The sequence below is a fragment of the Echeneis naucrates genome, chromosome 1 (assembly GCF_900963305.1).
Source record: "Echeneis naucrates chromosome 1, fEcheNa1.1, whole genome shotgun sequence".
NCBI lineage: Eukaryota > Metazoa > Chordata > Actinopteri > Carangiformes > Echeneidae > Echeneis > Echeneis naucrates.
Genome location: NC_042511.1, coordinates 11,018,103 through 11,034,288, shown reverse-complemented (window position 1 = coordinate 11,034,288; position 16,186 = coordinate 11,018,103). Strand labels below are relative to the sequence as shown.

At 39.3% G+C, this 16,186-nt stretch overlaps 2 protein-coding genes across 5 annotated transcripts; both read left to right on the top strand.

The window, feature by feature from the left end:
- The first annotated feature begins 317 nt into the window (after positions 1-317).
- On the top strand, positions 318-6,268 carry LOC115045351 (zinc finger protein 239-like). Of its 3 annotated transcripts, none has more exons than XM_029504987.1 (3): positions 318-378; positions 2,043-2,166; positions 3,025-6,268. In XM_029504987.1, the coding sequence occupies exons 2-3, from the start codon at positions 2,143-2,145 to the stop codon at positions 4,117-4,119; spliced, it is 1,119 nt and encodes a 372-aa protein (XP_029360847.1). In that variant the 5' UTR covers positions 318-378; positions 2,043-2,142; the 3' UTR covers positions 4,120-6,268. The 3 variants fall into 3 exon arrangements, with proteins under 3 accessions (XP_029360847.1, XP_029360864.1, XP_029360855.1); XM_029505004.1 differs by having other exon boundaries at positions 321-367; XM_029504995.1 differs by lacking the exon at positions 318-378 and adding an exon at positions 998-1,061.
- A 1,381-nt stretch (positions 6,269-7,649) lies between these two features.
- LOC115044390 (ribosomal protein S6 kinase beta-2-like) lies at positions 7,650-14,963 on the top strand. 2 transcript variants are annotated; one of them, XM_029503322.1, is made up of 16 exons: positions 7,650-7,885; positions 8,328-8,382; positions 8,471-8,508; positions 8,668-8,782; positions 9,258-9,326; positions 9,476-9,623; positions 9,868-9,925; positions 10,063-10,163; positions 10,678-10,768; positions 11,084-11,174; positions 11,626-11,733; positions 12,100-12,162; positions 12,554-12,631; positions 12,874-12,981; positions 13,627-13,739; positions 14,315-14,963. In XM_029503322.1, the coding sequence occupies exons 2-16, from the start codon at positions 8,329-8,331 to the stop codon at positions 14,490-14,492; spliced, it is 1,413 nt and encodes a 470-aa protein (XP_029359182.1). In that variant the 5' UTR covers positions 7,650-7,885; position 8,328; the 3' UTR covers positions 14,493-14,963. The 2 variants fall into 2 exon arrangements, with proteins under 2 accessions (XP_029359182.1, XP_029359193.1); XM_029503333.1 differs by lacking the exon at positions 8,668-8,782 and having other exon boundaries at positions 7,651-7,885.
- Positions 14,964-16,186: the final 1,223 nt, after the last annotated feature.

The window sequence follows — 16,186 nt, the reverse complement described above, 5'->3', positions numbered from 1 at the left end:
ATTACTCTATCAAGTACTAATACTTCATACTAAACATTCACAGTATATGCGTCGATGATGCGTTGTGGATGTATACAGATGTATGTTTGAATGTTTCAAACACAAGATCACCAAAATACATAGTGTCACATTTGAATGGAATGTTTCTGCCAAATATATTTTTGGAGAGAGAGCTTGAGTTCATACACAAACCTTCGTGTGGCAGTAATAGTTTTTCTTTAACAGTAATTCCACATCCACACTCTAGAGGGCAGTAACAACTCGATGGCAATCGCCTTAAGCGAACGAAATGACGTCATTATTACGTCCGCTTCAAGATGGCGATATTTGCGTGGCAACACTGATGTGGCCAGAGGTGGGACTATTGGTGAGGAAAAGGTATTTGTTCCTTCAGTTTTTTTTATTTTTTTATCTGGGTTGTCTCAGTAAGCGTCAGCACAGGACGACGTGAGAAGTGTAACCGTGTGACAGCGTCTCTCATCCTGCTCGTCGCTCTCCGTCGTGTTAGCTCGGTGTTTACGTTGGCGCCGTGCCGGAGGAAGCGGACTGTTAGCACACTTTAACGCTGCGGCCGCCGCCGTCGGTGAATTTCTCCGGGCTCGGCCGGTGTGGTGCGGCGGAATGAGCCAGACTGTCGGTTCGTGTGCTGCTCCTCCGGGTGGGATGGGCCGCCCATGCATGTGTGTTTACTGTGTGAGGTTGGGCGGACTCGCAGCTACAGCAGCTGAGACGTGGGCCTGGACTTAGATGTCCTTGTTCTGGACTGACAGCTGACACTGACAGTGAACTCAGTCGGTGTTTGACAGCCATTCAGAAACGATGTGGTTTGAATTAAAGCAGAAAATGTGGTATTTTCAAATGAGATATGCTGTGCTATCTTTGTATCCACCCTGATCTAAGCCTTAAAATTGGAATAATTTGTTCTGCTCAAAGGAGTACACTCCTACAGAGGAACTTGCCATTTCAAATAATGAAGGTTGCCCCTTGATGGAGTATGTGGAGGGGGAGTCACGTCAGACCTGGTGGAGATGGCAGCTCACAAAGCACCACATTTGTACATGGTATGTTTCAGTGAGCAAATGTTAGAACATGGTCGCAAAAACACAAATATCCATCTTCTGTGAAAGTAAGATGTAATTTCTGCACAGTGGATGGTGAGGCCATAAGTGACCCTGCTACCCCCACTCACAAAAATGCTGTCCTCCAGATAGGTAACAGTAAATTCATTCATTCATTCATTCATTCATTCATCCATCTTCAACTTTATCCGTTTCCGGGTCACTGGGTGCTGGAGCCAATGCTTACGTGCTCTTTATCCTAAAATGAGTTAATTGCTCTGATCCTTTCTTACAGGGAGGAAATCTGTCCTTTTCATGAGTCCTTACCATCCACCTCAAAACAAGCAAGGAGACATTATTTCATCAGGATAGTTGGTGTGATATTGGCATTAGTTTAAAGTCAACTGAAGAGGTTGTACTGATTATGCTAAAGCCACAGTTTATATATATATATATATATATATATATATATATTATATGTTTAATTAGTTTCAGATGAGTATTGACACTGAGAGAGCACTTTACATATGGAGTATTAAAAGAAAAATTGAAGAACAAAAAATTAAACTTGAGGTGGAAAAACTAGTGAAAAATGTAATTCAGTTTAATTTAATGCTCATAGGGTGTAGCCATTATTATATTCATATTATTTAAGTTAGCCTACCCACTATCTCATAAAACCACAAGCCCTAATATGCCTACACGCTTTGAGAGAAGATTTTGCTTAATTTCTTTTCCATATGAAGCACATTTAGCTGTTTTTGATTGCACACTTTGTGAAGAATCTTTGCTTGATGGCAGTCTTTTTTGTTACTTTACACAGACTGTATTCCTTTTAATATATATATTTGATATTTTACTGAAGTAGATCTTGCCCATATGAAGAGAGTCAGAAAACTTAAGATGTGCTGCAGTGTTTTACAGGAACTGAAATAGCATTGTAAGAAAACAGATAAATGAAAATGGCTACATTTCCTCACTCAGGTAACAGCGTCTCCTGGTCCAAGCAGCCTGATGATTTTAGACCTGGAACTTGCCACCGAGGAGAAAAGCATTTGGAGGACATGAACTTTGACCAGTCAGGATGGAAACAGATTTTTCAGAACAAGTAAGGTCTAAAAATTAACCACAACCACCAACCACTATTAAACTACGGGTTCACCAAAGTTCCTATTTAATTATAAGTGTTTGGTTGCTCTAACTCTGTAAGCTCTGTTGGTGCTTGAGTTGCAGCTTTAAGTCAGCATGACAGCTATTACTTGTCGACTAGAACTTAGGCATCATTACATATTTGTCCCATGTTTCTGGTCGTAAATGACTGACAGGGCAAGATCAGTTTAAAAGACAAATTCCCACTGTTATTCCAACATAGAACTCATGTTGAACTTGAGGCAAGGAGGCTGGCAGTTTATTCCTACTGCTAGTGCAGATTTCAGATGCTGTGGAGACCAGCCAGGCGTCTTCTCGTGGTCATCCAATTGAGCCCAATCCCTGGGGTTGCCGGCTGGAGTTTTGCTAATGTGGGCTATGAGCTTCAAAATCCACGTGCCTTGTCAAGCTGCAGCTCAGCTGCACTTATAATAAGTCGAGAGGTTGCAGTTTAGACACCTCCTGAGGTTTTCCATGTGGTCTCTAACCCCCTGTGTGCCGGTCAGCTGTTTCAATTTTGAAATCAGTGACCAAATGAGAAGGGTGTGACATGCAATATACTAACCAACAGCAAACATAGCTGCAGTTTACAATCAGCTCTGCACCAACAGATGGAAATAAATAGAAAGAAAACACCATAAATATTTCTGTAACAGGTATAAATTTATTATAACTGGAGTAAATGAAAAGATGGTGTAAATTTATGTTAAATAAACATCTACTAGGCTTTTATTGAAATGTTCAACTGAGAATATCTGATGGCATGCAGCGTTGCATTACGCCCCCAAACTCTGACTTCTTTTGTGTTTTTTCGCAGGTTAAACACACAGACAAGACCAGGCCTCATGAATGTCAGGATTGTGGGAAATCTTTCAGTCGAATTTGCAGTCTGAGAAAACATGAACTCAGTCACAGTGAAGAGAAACTGTACCACTGTGAACAATGTGGCAGCAGCTTCAATGAATTACATGCATACAATTTACACTTGTATACGCACCCTGAAGAGACACCATACTGCTGTGATCAATGTGGGAAGGACTTCAGTGACCAGAGATCATACAGGAAACATCTGCGTGATCACACGGGGCCATACCGGTGTGACCAGTGTGAAAAGAGTTTCAGTTACTTCAGTATTTACAAGATCCACATGCGCGTCCACACTAAAGAGAAGCCATACTGCTGTGACCAGTGTCCGAAGAGCTTTAGTTTTTTGAGTTCGTACAAGCGACACCTGCTCAGCCACAGTGGCGAAAAACCCTACCAGTGTGACTTCTGTGGGAAGAGTTTCACTCAGTCAGGGCATTTCAGTCTACACCTACGCAACCATACTGGAGAGAAACCGTACGAATGTGACCAATGTGACAAGACCTTTAGTGACCTAAGCAGTTATAAGATACACCTTCGTGTTCACACAGGAGAGAAACCATACTGCTGTGCCTACTGTGGTAGGAGCTTCTCTCAGATGGGTAACTACAAGTCACACTTGCGTATCCACACTGGAGAAAAACCTTTCCGCTGTGAACTCTGTGAGAAAAGTTTTTCTATCTCCAAAACATACAAACAACATGTGCGCACCCACACTGGAGAGAAACCATACCAGTGTAAAGAGTGTGGGAAAGGATTTGGCCGCCTGAGCAACTATATGCGCCATCTTCGTATACACACTGGAGAGCAGCCCTTCAGCTGTGACCAGTGTGGGAAGTGTTTCAACAGCTCATATAGTTATAGCCGCCACTTGCGCGTCCACACTGGAGAGAAGCCATACTGGTGTTCACAGTGTAAGAGGCTGTTCACACGTTCACAGTCCTTGAAGAAACACCGCTGTGTGGAAGTAGAGGAAACAATTTCAGCTGTGTGTATCAAAGAAGAGCCGGTGAGCTGCTTGACAGAACCCACTGATGACAATCAGTAACAACCAATGGAATGAATGTTGAGAGTTGTTGTTACAGAGAAACATGTCAACCAGACAACTAGAGTTTTATTGGGCATTTGCACTCTTTGGTATTGAACTCCAATTTATGATTAGTTAAGTGATAGTTTTCATTTTTCCATGGACATTCAGTCACTGACAAAAACCCAGAATTATATTTAATTACTAAGTTTCCACTCTTCTCGCTGAACAGGACTGAAGACTAAATCAAATTTGTTGAGTTTGTAAATATCATTCGCAGTCATTTTATTTCAACATCTATCCGTCAAGCACTGGGTACATGACACTATTAAAAATGGGTTGAGCCCAGTCCTGGACCCTGAGATCTCAAGTTGAGATCTTTGTCCTGTCTGCAATCAAGCTGGTGGACTGTGCTTTTGCGTCTTTTTTTTTTCCCCAAAGGTTATTGTAAATGAAGACATCAAGGGGGAAAGCATTAATTTTTACTTTGGACACTAGTAATTTACTGTTTTGTAGTTGGTCTTTTGTATTCAGAGTTAAATGTTGTAGCACAGAATGGATAATTTATGATCCCAGTAACAATTGTGTGGTTGAGAAATTTTTGACCACACATTTAAAAACTGAAAGTGGCAAAAATGAAGAAATACACCCACTCACGTAGAGCTTTGGACTTTGTTCAGAGTGAGCTGCTCTCTGGTTGCTGTCTTGGCAGTGTCTGGCTCCCTCTCCTAACTCCTGCCTAATCCAAAAATTGTAAAAAAGGAATGTGTGTCTAGCTGAGAGTTTGGTAGATGATGGTTTAATAATTTGCAAACATACATTCCTATTAGCATTGCTTGAAGAATAAATAATTTGCCTTACAATCCAGGGAGCTCATGCCAAACCATCCTTCACACTGTCAGTCAGTCAGTACAATTTGAATTTATGCAGTAAAACTACAAACTTTGGCAAGTGGTTTGAGAGTGCTGCATCACGTCATAACTTTTCTTCCACCACCTGTTTGCAGCTGGCAGACAGGCTGAAGGACAAGGCATGCCCTGGTAACTAACAAAAGCATCTCATCCATCTCAATGGTTTGAATTCTTCAGTATGAACTCTAGGCCCAGGATGTGATGACCCTCTGACATCAATACCTATTAGTGCAAACATAAATAGAATTATAGATCAAAACACATGAGCGCTGACTAACAACAAGGCTAATCTAACAGCTCAATCACTCAGAGGCCATACTCTCAGTCCTCCATACCTTTACTCATGAAAAGTGAAAGGTGACTTTTAATTTAATACATTTTCCTGCACAGTTTTCATAGAGGAGTAAGTTAGCTCCAGGGACCAGAACAGTTCTAAACTGTAAGCACGTTCATTTCTGCCTACTGATTTATGTCTGGATGTCTGATTGGTTCCACCTGGTGGAAGATGAATGCCACTGCAATCGAGTCTAATTTCTTCTGACCATGGCACTGACCAGAAGTTATACAGCGTGACAGTTAGTTTTGTAAAATGTTAACCCCACCAGAAATCTAAGCTTTTCACCAACACCTGTGGTGATGAAACAGGCTGTGATCAGTTCTCATTAGCTTAGCAGTCTACAGTCTTGGTTTTATCAACATCACACAGAGCTTTAGCTCAAAAATTGTGAAGCATACTCCAGATTCACTTTTTGTAGAGTGAAATATTCTTCTGTTTTTATTTTGGACGATTGCATGAACATGAGAATCTAATATCCAGTATTTTAATATTTCTGTAAATCCGTTTTGACTGATCTTTGTGAATATTCTGATATTTTGAAAGTTGAGCAGTCCGTTAATTTTTTCCCTCAGTTCAGGCTCCTTCGGCAGGAGTGATATCGTCAGTGTGTTGAGGGTCAGACTGTGCTTCTGCTGAGACCTGATTGCAATGATTGTCATTGTGACTTGACCATCAGGACCAAACAGAAACAGAAACTCAAATAGAACCACTGCAGAAAAACCACGCAGAAGAAATACAAATGGGAAAACAACAAACTCTGGACTCTCAGCCTAACTAACTAATCAGTTAGTTCAGCTGATTCTGTTTGTTGTGTTCAATGAGCAAGATGGAGTGATACAATTCACCTAGCTGTGTATTAAAGGCTGTTTATCAGAAACACAGTGAATGTATAATATACGTATAAAGATGCAGTAAAGCAAAACATGTTTAAGATCATTCGATATATATGAGTCTCTCTCTTTCTACTGATTGTCTGTGAAGGTCAGTCGGGTTGCTGGAGCCAATCCCAGCCAATGTTCTGGGGAAGGGCGGGGTACACCCTGGTAAGTCGCCAGTCTATCGCAGGGCCAACACACAGAGACAAGCAACCATCTCCACCCAAACTCAGGCAATTTTGTGGCCACCATAGTTCTGAAATGCAGGCTGATCCACAAAGTGTGGAGCTGTCAGGCTTTGTATGGTCTGACTGGCAGGCCACTTTGTGTAGGAGGAAAAGAAGAGTAAATCAGACCCATGCAGATTGTATCTCTAGACCACTTCCAACGCTTACCTTCAGTAAAGGTGTTAAATTATTGGCGTCTCAAAAATCCCAAGTGAGCTCCTTAGAGATGATCAGTGTTCACTGCAATTGACTTTATTATTACACAAAAGATAAATAAAAACAAAAAACAAAACAGTTGGCTTAAGAATCTAACCGGAAGTTTGCTTTATGTTGCCTTTTAAACTCTAAATCTGCTCCTCCTTGCTGATGATGGCATCTACTTTTCAAAAGCTTACTTCATTCTTCCAGTAATTTGTGGCGTCAGACAACGTTGGGTAACAGCTTCCGCCTTTCCAAAGAAACAATGATAGGTCCGGTGAAGTCTCCCTATCCTGAATTCCTATTAGTAATTCAGCAAGTTTTGTTGTAAGCAAGACAAAAATCTACATTGTGCAACTAAGTTGTTTTATTTATTTAAGGTTATTACTATTGTTATTATTATCGTGTGAAATTTTAAAATAAACGCCTCGAAACTACTTATACGATCCCCATATCATCACACGCTTAAAATAATGGCCCAAGTCATTATTTTACAAAAAATATTTTTTTTTGTTTGACTAAATATCATATATTCAACAAATGGATCATTTTGTTGTGTTTCCTGAAAAATCTGGGAAAAATGATTTAGGCGATTATTTTAAGAAGGCGTCGATATGTAACACTGACTAAAGTGAGTGACCACTAATATTTACCACCACTAATATTTATGAGGGTTCAACAAATCCTGACACACACATTGATTTTTACTCTCCCACAGAGTATAGTGATCGTCCTGCAGACAAACCGGGTGTTTTGCATGTACACAGAAATGTGCACACTGCGCTCATTCACAGTTTGATCAGCTTGTCCTGTTGGGTCGTGAAGGTTATGAGGAGGGAAGGAAGGTGCTAAATTCAGCCTTTAAAAACACTAACCAAAGTATCACTGAAATTATTGGACGCTTGATAGGGGAGTTTTGTTTTTTTTTTTTAACCAAGCCCGTTACTTCCGTAGATGGCAGTAATGCATCTGCTAGCTAGCTAGTTGCCAACCGCACATAATAATAATAGAAGAAGAGGTTGTTGTTGTTGTAGTTGTAGCAGTAGTAGTAGAAGAAGAAGAAGAAGAAGAAGAAGAACAGGAAGAAGCAATGAACAACAGCATGACGGATTAAGGCTGGAGAGAGAACCATATGGGAAATTGAAAGTCAACTAGTAACAGCAATGACAATCACAGCTGCTGGAGTATAAAAATCTACTGTACAGCAGACTGAGAGGCGGAACTGCCGGATGACGGAGGGTAACCAAATGACACGCTAGTTAGCATTAGCATGTTTATTAGCTCGGTGTTCAATAAATAGGCTGCCAGCGTATATATATATATATGCATGTATATAGCAACTTTTTAGCAACTTACAATCGTAAGTTGTATATATATATATATATATATATATATATATATATATATATATATATATATATATATATATATATTTACATGTATGTGCATGTTAGGAAGAAGTAGTGAGTCTGAAACAAAAACATGCAGACCCGTCACTCTTATTTTAGTTGCTCTCTAACTAGCGCACCGACGCGACAACTTGAACTTCCTTTGTAAATCATTTGAAAGCTCTCAGCGTCAGTGGAGGTCACTTAGCATTTTCAGAAAAGGACACAGGTCAAAACACGACCCCGCTAAGAGAAGCTGAACAGTGGATTTGACTCGACCTTCTGTCTTTCAGGATGGCAGGGGTCTTCGACATAGACTTGGAGACTGAGGACATCAGTGATACTGAGGTCTGAAATTATTATTGTAGGGTTTAACCAGATACTTACTTTTATTGGTACTGTTTAACACATTAAGTTTGTTGTTTCTCATCTGTAGGATGATGTCTGTGACTTTACTCTGACTGAACCTGAGCTGTAAGTTGAATTTGTTATAGTGAAATCTTATTCATATACCCTGATGTTCCTTATTATATGGGGATACTCAGAAGTGTCCAGACCACTTTCCCTGGGAAGGTGTTTCTGACTTTGGGACCCCAATGTTTACCCTTTTTGTCATCTTCATATTTAACCTAGTGTTCAGACAGAGGAGGTGGAGTTGACCAGTGAGAGTGTCAACAGAGACAGTGAGAAAGTTGGACCAGAATGCTTTGAACTTCTTACTGTGCTGGGAAAAGGAGCCTATGGCAAGGTGTGTGTGTGTGTGTGCGTGTGTGTGTGTGCGCGCGTGTGTGCATGTGTGCATGCATATACATGCATACATGTTAGTGAACTTTTTCTTTTTCTCTCTACAGAGTTTTCTTCCATTGTCTTTCTAGCATGCTTTGTTGGAGATTGTATCTATGACTGTAGGTTAATTTGTGTTCATACTTTCTATATGGAACCACAAAGTAGTATAAAGTTGCATCATTCCAACCTCAGCAAGTCATGGTTAGGGTTAGGGTTAGGGCGAGAGTCTCTCGCTCTCTCTCTTTCTTCTTCACCAACCCAACTGGTCCAGCCAGACTGTTACACAGTGAACTGGATTCTCCTCCTGATTTTTACCCATTAAAAGGGTGTTGTGGCCTGTGCCGATTGCTGACTCATGGAGAAATAATTGATCTCTGTGAGTCTATAATAGATACTTAAATACTTAATTATTTCAATTGAAAACTGTTTCCTGCAAGGTTTTCCAGGTGAGAAAGGTTCAAGGTGCACAGATGGGGAAGATATTCGCCATGAAGGTCCTGAAAAAGGTACAGAGTTTACAGATGTCTCCTGAGACCCAAATTTCAGTTTATCAGACTGCCTTTCATTTCCTCACTAATGTATATTGGTCCTTTTTCTCCCCGGTTTCTCCTCTTTGCTCTCTATTCCTTTCCCTCTTTCAACATATTTTTCCAAGGCTAAGATAGTGTGCAATGCTAAGGACACAGCCCATACTCGAGCGGAGCGGGAGATCCTGGAGACAGTGAGACACCCATTCATTGTGGATCTGCTCTATGCTTTCCAGACTGGGGGAAAGCTCTACCTCATACTCGAATGTCTAAGTGGTAAGACAGAGGCACTGAGGAGTGGACTGATATATAGAGAGATGACAACATACAACAACACAAAGACAATCGTACAAAGAGGGAGCAATATCATGGATTGACTTTAGTGTGAATATTTTTTTGAAACTGGAGTAACGGAAATGTAGAGAGGGAAAACAGACATGGAGGGAAATAATAAATTGTGTATTGGAGGACAAATCTCTAATGTCAGTTGTACTACTGCTGCTTCTGTTTTTATCACCAGGAGGGGAGCTATTCATGCAGCTGGAGAAGGAGGGAATCTTTATGGAGGATACTGCTTGGTATGGATGGTTTCTTCTTAGCTCAGTGTTTTCACAAAATCTGTTTTGTGTGAGTTTATTTAGAGTTTTTCATTACATTGAATTGTTTCAAATAATATCTAATTTAAATCATGGACTTAAGTAACTTCTTTATGTAGTTTTTACCTAGGAGAGATCATTTTGGCCCTAGGTCACCTCCATTCTTATGGGATTATTTACAGAGATCTGAAACCTGAAAACATTATGCTTAATCACCAAGGTAAGACAATATGCAAATATGGTCAAACTAAGATCACGATAAAACATTTATTTTTTTTAAACCGCAGAATAGCCCATCTGGGTAGGGCTGCTAAAATCTTTTCACAATTCATTTATAGTTATTTATTTGAACTTTTTTTGAGCTCAAGCAAATCTACTGAAGTAATGTGTTGACGCATTCCATCATACTAGGTTCACTTAATGAAGCATGCGTCTAAAAAATATATATATATTAAAACATGACTGTAAGCTCCCAGATATAGCTCTCATGTAATTAACTCAGGGAAAACTGCAGTTTTAAAAGTTTTTTTAAATTAAATTTTATTTTTTTATCTTGAATTTGATCAGCACTTACCCTGTAATAAAGGTACTCTGGTTTTGCTCAGTGCCATAACAAATGTGAGCAAATTGTTATTTATTTTTTTGTTTCATTTTCTGTGTATTGCATTGTAGTTGACAAATAATTGTATATACTGTCAGTTTCTCATTTTCAACATGTTTTTCATTATTTCAAGGACACATCAAGCTAACTGACTTTGGTCTCTGTAAGGAATCGATTCATGATGGAACAGTCACCCACACCTTCTGTGGCACCATAGAATACATGTGAGTCATAGACAGAGCTTTCTTTTTCATCATCTTTTTAACTGACTGTTTGGACACAAATATCCATAGCCATATCATATAAGGGAAGACATCTTGAATTAAATAGTAAGACCGGCCTTCAAAACCTTAAGAGACCTATTTACTTACATAGGTCTTCGATTAAATGCTATGGATTGGTAGTTCCTCTTCTAATACACGAGAGGTCATAAAAACCATTCGCCAATTTGGGAAACATTAAAACAGAATGGTGTCAAGAAAATTGCAAAATTTTCTGTTTGTTTATGTCTTTCTTTTGTCTGTTCTCCTCTCTCCCAGGGCTCCAGAGATCCTGACAAGGTCAGGTCACAACAGAGCAGTAGACTGGTGGAGCCTGGGGGCTCTGATGTATGATATGATGACTGGATCGGTAAGCTACAACAGAGACATAAATAGTTGTCTGCTGGAGTCTTTTGGGATTTGGGATTTTTCACTGCCAAAGGGCCAAGAATTTTATAGATGGAAAGGGGAAAAAACCGTCAGAACTAAAGACCACTATTTGATGCAAACTGCCATCTAAATTAGTAACTTTGCATAAATACAATGTATCTGTGTGTGGGTTCACACCTGTCATCGAACTTTGCCTGCAGTCTTGTGAGTGTCATATATAGTTGTGAACACAAACACGCACACACGAAGGTGTAAAAAAATGCCTGTCCCACTATTGCTGATGGTAACACTCCTAAGATACTTCATTTCTAAGAAAATGTGTCACATGTCGCATGAGTATATTTTGCATCTGCCAACGACTAATGCAGTCTTTTTATCATTTATGTAAAATTTACTCCATGAGTATTGAACTGGCACATTCCTTTCACCAGCCTCCATTCACAGCTGAAAACAGGAAGAAGACCATTGATAAGATCTTGAAGTGTAAACTCAATCTTCCCCCGTATCTTACCATCGATGCCAGGGACCTCATCAAAAAGGTTTGTAACACAAACTTCAGAAAAATAGAGGTGAATAGGTGAATTTACAGTATTTGTTCTTATGCTTCAGTTCTGGTTTCTCACAGTTAACATTTAACACATTCTGTGTTGTCACAGAAAATATTCACAATTGATGATTCAAAATGGCTTTCCAAAAGTATAAAATCTATAATTAATTTATTAACTTGTATGTCTGTGAGGCTTCTGCCCTTAAAAGCCTCATCACAAGGCCCAAAGTATGTTTTTGGTATGAATGCTCATTGGAAACAATATTGCGAAAAAGGTTCATTACCTAAATCAGATAAGTTATTATATCAAAAGACTATCATCAATCCTAAATGTGGGCTGTGTCATTCTATTTTTCAGCTGTTGAAGAAGAATCCAGCTCAAAGACTTGGGTCTAGTAAAGCAGACAGTATGGATATCCAGGTAACTTTCTGTTGTAACTTTGCTTTATGTCATCAAGCAGAAGAAAGTTTTCACACACAGAGAGTGATGCTCGGCCACTTTTTTCTTTAATAATGAAATAAAATATGTGCACGTTGCATAATCCAGTTGAAAAGTAGGTGCATATTAAAATGCTAAACCGCCATGAAGAGAACTAATAAAAACAAATTAAATGAAAGTTGTCATATTGATATTTGAGGTATTACAGGTAGTACTGAGCTTGATGTTTGATGCTGCATCATATTCTTTGAGGAAGCCTTTTACCAGACAGAAATATTGGGGTTAATCCTTCTGGGAAAAGTATAAACACAGAATCAATACCTTTTTATTTTTATTATTATATTAAAGAAAAAAACTTTTTATTCCTCTGCAGAAACACCCCTTCTTCAGGCACATTAACTGGGATGACCTGGTGAACAAGAGAGTGGAGCCACCATACAAACCACAACTGGTATGATCATCAATTGTCATGTTGTATTCATTATGTCATAGAATAGCTGAGTAAAGTCATATATTGCTTGTTGTTATGCGCTAGTATAATGGGTTTTTTTTTTTTTCATTTCCTTTTTGTTTCTTGACTCCTGTACATCTTATTGTTCATCTAAAGCGCTCACTTTGTGTTTCACAGACAATACTCTCATATCTACACATTGTGTCTCTAACTTTTGACTCTCCCCGTCTGTCTCACTGTAGCACTCTGATGAGGATGTAAGCCAGTTTGACACAAGGTTTACCCGACAGACACCAGTGGACAGTCCAGATGACAGCTCACTTGGCCCCAGTGCAGAGCTAGCCTTTGCTGTGAGATACCCGTACTTTTCAAACTTAAAAAAAGGTTTATACAGTGATCAACCCTCACATGATAATGTTGTCAGCTGAAGTAAATAACTATTACAATGATGACCTTGTTACAATAGTACCTGTCATTAGATGGTCTGTGTTAAGCAGCAAGTGTCATCCCTGAAATTAATATGTTGGAAGGAAAAAAAGGCAAAGTTTAAAAATGTGAGTAATTTGGACAAGAGTGACATTTTTATGGCCAGATGAGTTGCACAGAACACTTCCAAAACTGTAGCTCGAGACGAGTTTAAGATGTTGACTTGGGTATGTAGGATGTGCTCAACAAACAATTCTGAACCACAGAGGACCCACTGTGATCTGCTACCAATGTTTTGGTGCGAGAAACCACAGCACAACATCAGTGGTCTAATGGAGTCCCATGTTTTGACAGCAAATGGGACACAATAGTACATAACAACCAATAATAGGTAGCTGGTGTTAATGTTATGGATGAGCAGTCTGTAAGAATAGTCACAGAAATGACATCCTACTTTCCTTTTTAAGGTTCAGAGTTAGCGCTCCTCTTTGCAGCGTACTAAAATATTTATTTATTGAGGAAGTCGTGATTACTGTATCTGTCTGCCTGACTGAATAATTTTGCATCAGGGTTTTACCTACGTGGCTCCATCAGTCCTAGAGAGTCTGAAAGAAGGCTTCTCGTTTGAACCCCGAACACGACCTGTACGACGACACAACAGCAGCCCACGAACACCTATCAGGTAACATAAAAAACATTCTATCAACTAGACCAAATAACACCAGACATGAACCATCTGTCACTGGGCATAACAACATACATGCACTGTGTGCACAAAAGTGTTGGACTGTCTAAACATTACACCTGAAAGGAGCTTCTATGGCATTGAACTCTGAATCCCCTGGCATTACTCTGACCCCCCTCCCTCACCACCCCCACCGCAGCTCGAGCTCCTTCCACTCCTTTGGGAAGGATTGTGCAAACTTTTTGCCCATTCATCCAGAAGAGCACTTGTGGTCAGACACTGATGTTGATGTAGGCCTGCATCATCCCAAAGCCGGGGCTCTGGGCAGACCACTCAAGTTCTTCCAACCATGGCTTTATGGACCTTGCGCTGTCCACTGGGGAAGAGTCACACTTGACCGTTGGTTCTTAACGATTTTAGAAATATATTTAAGGGGTCGAGAAAAAAAAAAAAAAAAAATTAAATTATTGATTCATAAATTCTCAAATGTCAAATATTTGATGTTATTTATGGAGTGTTGCTTAAAAGCTTGAATATGTGTCAAAATGTTAATTACTTTCATTTATCTTTAGTCCCCTGAAATTTTCTCCCGCTGGACCCTTCAAGTCCAGCATGGACAGAGAACCGGATCTTTTCTCTCCCACTTCTCCGCCGAAAGTTATGGTTCCTGCACCACTGGAAAATGGAGGTGCCAGTCAGCCGATCAGGACTCCTGCAAGGAATAAGAAGCAAAAGGGACACAGGAGATGAAGAATAAATTTTCCACAAAGCCAAGCTATGCTGCAGAATTCAAATTGTGTTAAGACACAAAGGCCAACTTCTTCCTTATTTCTGGGCTTTAAGGGGTTTTGAGGTTCCTGAAAAGCCAAAAGCCATTACTTTGCTTTTTCTGGTATATTAGTTTAATCCAAAATACACCACTACTTTGGGCTCAAAGTCCAGCTCTTCCCATTTATAACAATGAATGTCTTCACTTAACCCGATTTCTCAGATGATCATTATTTACTGTGACAGCTTCTCTGTATCTGCACTTATTGTTCTGTCACACTGAAGATTAATATATAACAAAGAATGACAAAAATTGAACTAAGAATAACACAGAGACGTTGGACTAACTGGGAATTGACTTACCTAAATGCTTAATGATCTGCCAAAGTTTTTTTTTTTGTATGTGCTGCACATGCCAATATGAATATAGTAAAGAGAAGCTTTGACAAAGTGTTTTGAGTTCAATGAGCTTTTAATTGGACATCACTGTATTCAAAGGGGTCACCTACCACAGGCTGACTTAGTAATTCCAAAAATAATGAGCATTTTCTGATTCGGGTTGGTTCTGTAACATACTATATGAAACAATTCACTCTGATAAGATGGCTACTTTCTTAAATTTTAGTAAAGTTGATGTTTCATAGTGTCTACTGCCATATTGGTTTAGTACAAAATGACCTGTCAAAAATGGATTACAGATTTATTTATTTTTCAACATACATTTAAACAAGTTGCAAACATAAAATGTATGTATCATCAGTACAATGTACAAAGTACTGTGACTATTTTAAGTGGTACTCTCAGAAAATAAAAGGTTGTATGAAAAATATTTCAGTTTTCCGAATGAACCTTTTTTTTTTTTTGACCATGAAATCTCAGTGGAATGCCATGACCACAAAATGCCAGCAAAAATAATTATAAAAAACAGTATCACGCCTTGATGTGGAGCGCTCTAACAGCACATTGTACACGTCATAACAGTTTTTTTACTTTATTACTATTATTACTATATTTCACAAACACAGTAACAAAAAAAAAAGGAAAAATTTAAAACATTTCATGACATAGCATGAAAATTTAAAACTGGTGTTTGAATGAGGGAACAGTGTGCCAAGAATAAAGATATCAACAGGCACATTTTACAGCATTTAAGCAGGTTCTACCACATTCTTGGGATGAAAAAGGCCAAAATTTGAACATGACATAACCACACGTTGACCAAAATGAAAAATAGCTGAAATCAACACCCCAAAATATTGACACCCTGATACTTCTGTCAGAAAATGCACCACTTCTCCCAGAAAGTAACTGCAATTCAGATGGTTTGGTACTCACGTGGCTCTTCAGTGTTTCCGGTATTGCACTTTGTAGACAGTCTCTGGGCTCCCGACTGACGGCTGGCTGCAGACATCACATTTCTCCAGGAATCGTTTTGATTGAAGTGCTGTTGTAGTTTGTTGTTTACCTTATCACAGCAGGAAAGAGGTGCCATTTATGTTCCACCAACATTTTGGTTTTGCGTTATCCAACCAGAGAGCAGCCCATATCAAGCCCTTTTGATTTGGCCCAGGGCGGCATTCTCAGGTGTAATGAATGACCTGATCCTGTTCAAAAGACTGGATCATTTTTTAATATTCATTTATTTTCAAGAAGCCAGCCTGGGGGTAATTCATTTC